General features: G+C 32.3%; 1 protein-coding gene across 1 annotated transcript; it reads left to right on the top strand.

Annotated features, from left to right (window-relative positions):
* The first annotated feature begins 328 nt into the window (after nucleotides 1–328).
* Setx (Senataxin) lies at nucleotides 329–11559 on the top strand. Its single transcript, XM_065505382.1, has 10 exons — nucleotides 329–617; nucleotides 2833–6407; nucleotides 7344–7483; nucleotides 7559–7678; nucleotides 7735–8393; nucleotides 8473–8693; nucleotides 9069–9213; nucleotides 9279–9718; nucleotides 9782–9971; nucleotides 10065–11559. Exons 1-10 carry the CDS (start codon nucleotides 420–422, stop codon nucleotides 10191–10193), a joined length of 5817 nt encoding a protein of 1938 aa, XP_065361454.1. The 5' UTR covers nucleotides 329–419; the 3' UTR covers nucleotides 10194–11559.
* Nucleotides 11560–11837: the final 278 nt, after the last annotated feature.

The following is an 11837-nucleotide window of genomic DNA, read 5'->3' as shown; positions in this document are numbered from 1 at the left end:
GGCGTATTTAACAAGGTGACAGCAGTGGCGAATTGAAATAAATACAGGCGAATTCACTTATTTTTTATATATAGAGTTTGACATACGGGCGAATATTTTTTATATATGTAGTTTGACATTTGTGCGAGCTATTTCTATAATCAGTTGTGCTGCCGATGGCACCTTATTAAATGCACCTTGGGTGGCGCATTTAAACGTCTAAAAAGCGGCCTTCTGTGTAACACATCTGGCAACTAAAGAGTCTACAGTTAAAAAAAAAAATGTAAACAAATGAAATATATTTTTTTATCTGCGAAATTTGATATTTTTCTTTAAAACATAAAAAGCATTTTCATTATTTTATACAAATAAATAATAGTTTTCTATTGTTGTATTGAATTTTGTTATGAGAACTAGTTACATCGCAATTAACGGATACAATGGAAGAAAGACGATATTCGTCATGGATGCTGGAAAGGATTGCAATTGGAGACACCGTTCGTTTGCGCTTAGGTGCTAGTACACTGGGTCGTCATTCATCAAGTGTTATACGTATAATGGATTCAGGGTTTGTGTCCCGACATCATGCGGTAATTGAAGTCACGGATGATAATACAAGTGTGTCAATTACGGATGTGGTATGTGGAGTTTTTTTTATTGAATATTTACAGTGCCGGACTTAAATATTCACACAGCATACATTTTATCTTTAAGCTTCCATATTTTTTAAACGAAGGCCGCAACTTTCGTACGGGTTTCAAAAAAATATTTATTTACATATAACTTATTGAAATATATGGAAAAACTAAACATAAGTGGCACATTTCAGAAAAAAATGAACTAATGTTTCGAAGTTCGATTTTAAGGGGATACAAATATTCACATAGTTTCTAATTTTTAATAGGAAAATCGTTTTTTTTTAATAGTTTAATATTTTGTGGAGTAGCTTATATTTTTAATGACTTTTTTTAATCGCCTTGGCATTGAATCGACCAACTTTTGGTGACGGCAGCTCCAATAGTTTGCCATTCTTGTGACAGAACTTCTTTAAGTTGAGTCTTACTAATAATATGGTGCTTTCTTACACGTCCTCCCAATTTATCCCACAGATGTTCTATGGGATTCATGTCAGATGATTGCGGAGGTGTCGGGAAAATGTGGGGAACATGATGCACTATCCATATTCGGCCCTCATGGACTGTGTGTTTGGGGTCATTGTACTGTTGAAAATAGAAATGTTCCCAAGCTTTAACTTTAGAGTGCATTGTTGTAGGTTTACTACATTGTTCTTTTCCAATTTTGTTTTTGGTCTTCTCCAAACTGTTACTGTTAAAATATTATTGAAAAATATTATCTAAGAATAGTATTCCATTCCAGAAATCTTCAGATTTATTTTTGTAAGATTGTTTTTAAGTATTTTTCAATCGGACAACAGAGTAAGAGTGTGGAGAAGGCCAACCACTGAATTGGAAATGAACAATGTAGTAAACACTGTCAAACATGGTGGAGGAGGAGTCATGTTGTGGGGTTGTATGGCTGCATCTGGTGTAGGAAACTTAGTTTCCATCGACGGTTCAATGGACAAAACAGTGTACCTTAATATTTTAAAAGAAAACCTACTACAATGGGCTCTAAAGTTAAAGATTGGGAAAATTTCTATTTTCAACAGTGCAATGACCCCAAACACACAGTCCATGAGGGCCGAATATGGATAGTGCATCATGTTCCCCACATTCTGACCATAGTTGTCATAGCTACATATAAGTTATCTTAAAACTTTATCTATAACTTTAAGATAACCAATAAATAAATAAAATAAACACATAAATAAATGCGCTGCATTTTTATAGCTCATTTATTTCCTTTTATGCATGTGTAAAAAATAGTGTTGTTCCCTCGGGAATTTCCATATTTTTATTTAAATATTATACAAATTCATTACACATTCAAATATTGGCATATTACTCGATATTTATAAATTTATCTACTTTTACCGGGAGGGAGGATCCCTTTAAAGATTTTATAATTTCTTTCTTTTAGGCTTAAAATTGGACATGTCCTGGGAGACCTTTCCTGTGTTCTTTAATTAAAATCAGATGTTCTGGAAAGTTGGGTGGATTTGCCTTCCGTGATATAAAATTGACATTATGGTTTAAATACCACTCAAGAGCCTTTTTTCCATATTAGCATGATGCCAAATCGGGCCAGAAATATAAAGGCACTCTGTGCTCTTTTGGAGAATTTTGTTTTGTTTTTTGTCCGGAACATTACGTCGTCCATCAGCCACATCAACCACACCATATTGACCGGAAAGTTGTGAAAAAAATTTGACACCAACTTTTTCGCTCATTCATTTGGTGCTAAGTTCTTTAACGCATTCCGATCTGGAACGTTCTGAACTTTATACAACCCAGCATTAGATTTGGCTCTGCGCACAAACGCATCAGAGCATTTAACTTTACTGATCCAGGTTTTTTTCACTGTTCAAGTCTTCCTTATTCTGTGTAATGGCTTTTGAAACTGTGTGACGATGAACCTTCAGATCTTTTGCTATTTTTTTGAAAGTCCATATTGGATTTTTTTGAAAAGTTTTAAAATTTTTTCACGTACTTTTAATCGTTGTCCATTTTGACCGAAATAGCCGTTGAAAATTAATGACATATTTTTAAAAGCTAACGTGATTAAAATAAATAATAATTTGTTGGACCAAGGAAAAGTTTTGGCTGGAATAGAGTGTATAATTATTTCTTACTCATTCTTTTGAAGACTTTTAAAAAAAAAAATAAACTAAGATCTCGTCATTAAATAGTGTAATTTAAGCCTGTTTTATTCTACATATTTCTTTTCCCATAGTCCAGTAATGGCATTTATGTCAACGACGTACGATATGAAAGACAAACTGTACAACTAAATAATGGTGATCGCATTGGTATCGGTGTAACTACTGGAGACTATGACAATGCTGAAGATGTTCTAAAGCTACCAATATATGAATTAAAGTTGTCACCAATAAGACCACTACGAATACCAAATGCAAACAGGCCACCTCCAGTACCAAATGCAAACAGGCCAGCACCCGCACCAATTTCTAAGCCAACAATACCAGAGCCGCCATCTGGAAGTAATGGTAATAAAAGTACTGAAAGCAATAGTAAAAAAGCGGCTGACAATAATGCAATTGAAGATGATATGAAACCATGTTGCAGTAAAACCATAAAGGTGGAAAAATTAATCACTAACGATGAGATTTTCGAAATAAGTGACGACGATGATGATGAACGTGATGTGGTGCAAAAATCTAAACCCGATCAAATGGATGTCATAACACAGCCAAAAGCAAAAGAACCAGAGGAAAAATCCAAAGAAAAACAACATGAATTGCATACAGATGCCACAAAACAAGCATCTAACCCTGATCAGATGAATGTATTAACACAGCTTAAACAAAATGAGCCAGAGAAAAAGTCCAATGGGAAACAACAGGAATTGCATACAGATGTTTTAAAGAAAATAGATATGGTGATCAAAAATGAACCTATCGATGACAAAGACTACATAAATCCTTCGCAGAAAAGTCAAGAGAAAACTTGCAATGAAGAAATGTTGCCTATAGCTAAGGATGCTAAGGAATCTTTAACAAATGCCATTAATCCCACAACAGAATCCATTAATGACAATAATAATAAGGCACTAGATATAAATAAAGCTAAACCACAAGGCTGTGACCAACAAGCTGCAACTGAGGGTGACTTAAACAATAAAGAAAAACAAATATTATTGCATGTTCCAATAATTTCGGATGTGAAAAAGGAACACTTACGTTCTGTCTCAGCCGATATACAAAATATATTCGGAGACATAGACGGCCACGATGAAATACAAAAGAAAATTAAAGAAATAAATCCCTTAGTTTACAAAGAAATTCATGTATCCAAAAACTTAAAACCTTTAGATGGCGATGACCAATTACAAATGCTAAATAATGGCGATTATATAGTATTAACTGATGACGAAGATCTGGAGGTGGATGATTTGGGTACCATTGTTCAGAATACTACGGAAAACAAAGAAAATGATACTACCACTACTGGCACTATTACTAACATGGATACAGCAAAAAGTCCCAATGTGTTTGAGGTTTCATTGGATAGCTCTAAAGAAGAAATAATCATGGTGGGCGAAGTGCAACAAAATAATGAAGTGGCCAAGAAACCGGATGTTACTGTACTCAATGATAATATAGATCTGGATGAATATACCAAATATGCTCCAAATAGTGATGACGAAGATATAGAAGATCTTATGTTTTCCCAGGTTATCATGAATGACATGAAAGCCGAGCTCCAAGATGAAATAGATAACAAAGAAAACTTACCACTAACCGATGCAAATATTGACCATCATGCACCAGTTGTCTCCAATACGGACAAAGTATTGGCCATCAAAAAGGAACCTGGCTTAGAAGTGTTCTCTGTCGTTCCTAAAGAACTGGACAACTCTTGCTGGATTGTAAGCGATGACGAAGATTACGATGAAGAATTGGAAACAAAAGTTAACGATTGGTCAAATAAAATATTCTCGCAGAGCTTTAATCAACTGTCACAAAATATGTCTCAAGTCTATGACATAGATGAAGAATTCAATAATGATTCTAATGATGACGACGAAGGTAATGAGGAAGATGACTTGTATTTGCTGGAGGATGATATTGAGGGCATAGCAAATATCTACAATAATAACAATGAGAGCGAAGTGGATATAAAGTTAAAAAATCTCAATGATGAATTGAAAAAAGCTAAAGAGCAGGCTTTTGATGCTTTAAGCACTAAACCAGCTAAGGAAAGCATAGAAAAGTTGGACAAAACTAAAAATAACGTTGTGGATGAACAAAAACAGGAGAAAATGGAAAATGTTTTGACAAATGAAATGAAAAATAAAGAAATTGAAACATCTGTTAAAGAAAAAAGTCCAGTTAATGAAATTAATAAGTCCAGCACCTTTACGGATTCTCCCATAGTACGCATAAGACGTTTAAGCAAAACAACCCCTGTTATACAATCTCCCTCCTCTTCAGAAGACGAATTTGATTTAGATAATCAGAAACTAACCAATGGCCTAAAAAGCGCTGATGCAGACAAATCCACTGCAAGACTAATTCCGCCCGTTATAGAGGCACCCTCATTACCTAAACACAAAGGTAAACTCAGAGGAGTTTCAGCTGAAATACACAAAAAGACCGCAACTAACTTTAAATCTGCGTCTGTGCAGAAAACATTTTCGTCTATAAAAGAAAAAATCCACCATGAACGCTATACTAAAGACATGAAAAGAAAGTGGCTTGAAAAACCTAGCATTGCTAAGAAACGCGATAAAGAACATACAAAATACATTAAGGAATGCCGCAAGGATAAACTCAAAGAATTAGCTGAACGCAAAAAGAGTCCCACCAAAGAAAACATAAAACGTAAAATGTCCACAGAAGATCATGATCACAAAGCAAAAGTTGCTAAAGTCAAAGTAACCACTCACAATAGGGGAGCTTTTCTAGTAAATAATGACCCAACACCACTGCCGCCACCACCAGTGCATAGCCACAAACCCGAACCAATAGGTCAATTTAAGATACCAAAAGTTATGAAGAGAAATGATGAACCCAAAAAATCCAATCCTATTGAAGGACAAAACAAAAAGGATCCTCTATCACGTTCGCTTAGCATAGATGGCTTTGAGACATTTTCACAACAAATTGCTAAACCCGATGTGATATTGCTCAAACGGCAAAACTCAGATCCAAAAAAATGCGATAAACCTGCTACAAACAATAATATCCATAAACCACCACCACCTTTAAGAAGGCATTCTACAACTGAGGCTCCCAAACGTCCAATACAACCAAGTACTAAGCGTAGAGCTACTCCGCCACCACCTTCCAGTCCCATTTGCAAAGAGGCAATAGCTGCGCGAGCTGTGAGGACGACAAATAAGATAACATTTGCCTCCATGGAAAAGAACATAGTAGAAAGTGAAGAAAATAAACGTAAATTAAGTGTTTTGAGCACCATCAGCAATCCATTGACACCACACAATACTGTGGCACATCCTTCAAATTTGAAAAGTTCCTCAACACCAAGTGCTACAAAGAAAACTGTACGCTTTAATGATACGCCCGTTATACACTATATAGAACGTGTTACGGGCGCCTGTAAAAAGATCAATTACAAAGATATTATGCCCATGAGCACATACAAAGATCGTCGTCATTCAATTAGAACCACATTTCCCATTGTCGATAAAACAGATGACATCATTACGAACATTCTTTGCTGGAGCAATGAGTGGCTGACAAAACGTAATGCTGCTGCAGATGCTGCCAGTGATGTCATCTATCCAATGCCCACACATTTCAGTTCATTTGAACAATATAAAAGGTAAGAGAGTTAAGCATTTAATTGAAAGCCAAGTGTGATTCAAATTTGCAAATGTTTAACAAAAAGCAAGTAAGTGAGTTATATTCAACTGTGCCGTATATTTATACTATTCATTAAGTACACTTTAAGATAAAGATTGAAAAAAAATTTTGATGAAAAAAATTATGTCTCGTCTCTATGTTACCCTATGGACAAGGGTATACATAAGTTTGTCATTCCGTTTGTAATTTCTACATTTTTCATTTACGAATCCACAAAGCATATATATATTCTGGGTCGTTATAGATATCGGAGTCGATATAGCCATGCCCGTCTGTATGTTGAAATCAACTTTCCTTAGCCCCCAAATAACTTACATACATGATTCAAACATCAATATATCTTCTATAGACCATGTTCGGTTAATATTTAAAATCGAGAAATCGAGGCCCACAAATGGCTGAGATATAAGTAAAAACCAGGACTATCTCGATTTTTAACCTATTTTTGATCTATATTTGGATTAATAAGTCATTAATATAGACAATATGTATATCTAATGATAGATATTTCAAAGACCTTTGCAACGACGTATATAACGCGATAGTAAGTTCGACCTACAGGGTCAAAATCGGGTAAATTATTTTTTAACCTGATTTTTTTCACCAAAAAAAATTTTTTCACTTTTTCACAATTATAAAAAGAAATTTTGAAAATAAAATTTTTTTTTCAATAATAAATTAAAAAAAATTAATTTAATTTTTTTAAATTTTGAAAAAAAATATTTAAAATTTTTATTTTGGAGTATAATTTGGTGAGGGGTATATAAGATTCTGCACAGCCGAATATAGCTCTCTTATATAATTTTGATTACATTTAATGATAAATTTTTTTATTAATTCAAATAAATAACTCTTTGATTTTTTATTTTTTTTTTTATTCCATACAAAATTTTAGCATTATATTTCCTCTAATGAAACTTGAATTTGTTAGTACACTGGAACATGAATACACTGAAACACAAAATGTTAAAAAATTCAAAGTATCTCTAGAGTATGCCACCCATAACAAGGATCGCATAATGTTGGTAACAAAATGTAAGTGTATATGATATTATAAGTAGACTATAAATTATTTTTCTTATTAAACTAATTGGTTATTTAAATTAATAGTTTTGAATAATCAAACTAAGGAGCTTACCGATAGTAGTAACTTTGATTTAGTACTTTTGGAAACAGATCAAAGAGGACCACAAATATTTGCCTATGTTGTAGGCAATCGTAAAGGGGCAGGTGAGTCTCGGATTATAACAATATTATTACGTACTAAATTCAAACGTACTTTCTAGGTATCTACATAACGATTGTTTACGAGATTATAGCAAAAAATTTCACTCTCGAATATTTTAAAGCCATTAAAGAATTCGAAGTACGACCTGTTATTGATAGAGTGCGTGTACACTTTGGCTCCTTTAATGCCATCTATCAATTGGAGTCGACTCCTCTGTTCCAAAAAATTATAAATCCTTTGGAATTACTGAAATGCCGGCCACCTCCCAAAAAGAAAGTCTCATATCGAGGTTTTGATCCGTTGAATGACAAACAAAAACAGGTTTTGCTAAATACCTACACAAAAATTATCGATGAAACTACACCGAACATAACTTTAATACAAGGCCCTCCCGGTACAGGTAAAAGTTGTGTCATATCCAATCTAGCCCTACAAACGCTATACGGTGAGGAAGTACGTTATTTGGATAAGAAAATTCTAATATGTGCCCAAAGTAATGCAGCCGTAGATGTTATAGCCAGCAAACTGTATGATATTAGCATGAGAATGCGTCCGGAAAAGAGATTTCGTATTATACGTTATGGCATGCTAAACAAAATGAATGAGAATGTCTTGCCCATCGCTTTACAGAAAGTTGTAGAACATGATCAGCTTAAAAAGTTGCAAGCTAAAAATAAAAATATACAATTAGAAAATAAAGAGAATCTTAAGAATCAAGTTAGTTTGTTTTTAAAGTGATTAATGTTTATTACGATTATTAATTTTTTTTATTATTTTTTTTTTGTTTTAATTTAAGATATTACAATTTGAGGCTCAAGTGATGGAGATGTCTGCTCGCAATATCAAGGGCACTGTGGAGGAGGATTTGCTGATAGAGAAGAAACGTCAATTGCAATTGATGCGCAATATATTGAATGAAAGTATGCGGCCAGAAGATGAACGCAGTTTATACACTTGGTATTTGAGTAATGCAAATATTATTTGTGCCACTCTATCAAGTTGTGTTAATTTGACGCAGTGAGTGGTCATTTTTTTTTTATTAATGATTAAACTGAATGTTATTAATGAAAATGTAGTATGATCTACATATTTAAATTAGTTGAAACACAATACACCATTTCAGAAATTTCCATTTGTATTTTAGAAATGTCCATACAAATGGAAAATTCTGAAATATAAGTGGAAAATTCTGAAATACAATTAGAAAGTTCTGAAATATAAATGAAAACTTTTGAAATACAATTGGAAATTTCTGAAATTCAATTGGAATTTTCTGAAATACAATTAGAAATGTCTGAAATACAATTAGAAACTTCTGAAATATGTACCTTTTAAGTAAAACGATTTAATTCTATCTAAAATGTTTAAATTTAAAAATTAAATCCATTTCAGATACATTAATTTCTTTGATATTTGCATAATTGACGAAGCAACACAATGTAAAGAACCCTTTACATTATTGCCATTGAAATTTGGCATTAACTCATTAGTATTAGTAGGGGATACCCAACAATTACCAGCTACCGTATTATCAAAGGTAATATTGTAAATAGTAAAATTCCCCATGTGATAAACCTATTTAAATTGTTTTTGTTTTAATAGAAAGCCAACGAACTAGGTCTAGGTACCTCAATGTTTACACGCATCCAACACTGTTTGGATAATATACCCTGTACAAGTGTTAAGGGCTCTAATGTGGCCGTGACAACACCCAATAATATTATTTGTAGTTTACAAACTCAGTATCGTATGCATCCAGAAATTTGTCGTTGGCCAAATCAATATTTCTATCGAAATGAATTGATTAATGGCAAAACGATCTTAGACTTTACCAAATCACCGCTTGTGCCCTTTTGCATATTGAATATGGCATATACACAGCATAACTTTTCCAGCAATGGCAAAATCGAAAATAATTTAGAGGCAGATTTTGTGGCCAAATTGTTAAAGGCCTTAGATGGTTTCATACCCAATAAATATAATAGCTATGGTGTTATAACACCCTATGCCCATCATCGTGCTACATTGGAATCGTCAATAAGGTATGTTTTATATATATATGTATATATTTTTATGTAATTTTATAATTTGTTTGCTTTTCCCAGATCTATGGGCTTAACGAACATAATGGTGAATACCATTGATTCGTATCAGGGACTTGAAAAAGATGTTATTGTTATATCGAATGCCCGTACTCGTGGTATTGGGTTTCTCTCTAATCCCCAACGTTTAAATGTGGCCTTGACCCGCTCAAAAAAATGTCTTATATTGTGTGGAAACTTTAGGAATTTAGAGGTATTTTTTTCAATAATTTTTATAAATTAATTCTTTGAATTCTTTTTTGTATTATTCTCTTACCTTATATTTAATTTCCATTTTCTTTAATAGACTGTACCTGCTTGGCGTTGCCTGTTAGAAAGTGCTCGCGAACGTAAATTATATCACGAAATCAGCGAAAATTGTATAGCAGATATACAAACAAATGTAATTGAAAAAATTAAGTTAAAAAATCAATGATTATTTACTCAATTCTCATAAGATTATTTAGCAATGGCAAAAACTGAGGCTTAGGTGGGAGAATAAAATATTACAAATTATTACTTTCTCACAAATCATTGGCTGACACAACAAAATACATTAATTAACATGTAATTGTTGCATCAGTTAGAGTTATGACCTCAGAATTGTTACCTCTCCCGTCACATTTTTTAACTATTTAAGTATATACCTAAGATCCTGTTTACCTTGGAGTGGCTTTTAAAATTGCTTTGAAATTTGATTAGGAGTTCATTGATAAAATAAGATGCTTAAAGTCACCATATATCCATTATACGCTACGTGAGCTACTACGTAGCGCAGGCGAGAGATCACACAAAAACCGGGTTTTTGAATATATCTCGCTTATTTCCTATAAATGGATTATACTTCGAAAACGGTTAATGGATGGTACGCAAATATGATCTTAAGCCAAAATTGTTTAATTATTTCTAAATGCGAAGGATACGAAATACCGGAGATGTCTAGCGTATCAGACAATTGATTTATGGTGACTTTTAGTACCTTATATACAACATCAGAACTAAGATCTATACCTATTTTCATTTAAATATCTATTATTACGCAGTTCTGTAATATATACTAACCTAGAAGATCTCCAATATAAATATGCTCTCAGTTTTCGATTATTTTTATCGAAATATTATTATTTCTGATATCTGACCAGAAAATAAAACGAATAAATATACAACTAGTTTTTTAAAAGATGTATTTCAGAAATTTCAAAAGTTTCTAATTGTATTTCACAAAGTTCCAATTTTATTTCAGAATTTTTAATTTGCATTTCTGTTAGAAATTTCAGAAATACAAATGAAAAATATAATTTAAACTAGAAACTTCTGAAATATAATAAGGAATTTCTGAAATACGATTTGAGACTTCTGAAATATGTATCACACATTACACAGATACGAAACAAATGACAGTTCTCAAAAAACTAATATCTACAATGGTTGTGGTTTGCAGAGCGAGAGTATATTAATACAATTTTCAATAGGAAACGATTGTGATATATATTTGTCCCTCTTTCCAAAGCATAAGCATTTTGACATTTTCTTTTCTTTGTTTTCTATTGCCATAATACTTGAACTGAATGCGTCCTGAAAAGAGATTTCGAATACGTTATGACATGCTAAACGAAATGAGTGAGAATGTTTAAACCAGCTGATTCATATCTGTGTAATCTGTGATATGTATAATTTAAAATGTAGTAAGATTTTCAAATTATAGTGAGAATTTCTACAAAACCTCCAAATTTCTTTGTTTATATACTTTTTATTAATGTAAAATGTTTTCTAAAAAATATAAAATATGATTTATGTACCTATATTTTAAACCAGCTTTTGTGATGGAAATTTAATTCATCATAATTTCTATAAAATTTAATCTTGAATTGATTTCTAATTTTAGTTTCTCAAAACACTTCATTTTTATTTATTTAACAAAAATATATTACGATTATCACAAATTGTTTTTGTTTTTCCATGCAAATTTAAAATTTTTCTGTGAAAATTTGTAATAATTCGTAATTTTTTTTTGTTATTGAAAATACCATTTAGGTATTCAGTTAATAAATTTGTTATTTTTTTTTTAAATTTAAAATTA

This window comes from Calliphora vicina, chromosome 3 (genome assembly GCF_958450345.1).
Source record: "Calliphora vicina chromosome 3, idCalVici1.1, whole genome shotgun sequence".
NCBI lineage: Eukaryota > Metazoa > Arthropoda > Insecta > Diptera > Calliphoridae > Calliphora > Calliphora vicina.
Note: the sequence above shows the minus strand (reverse complement) of the source record. Positions and strands in the feature narration are given on the sequence as shown.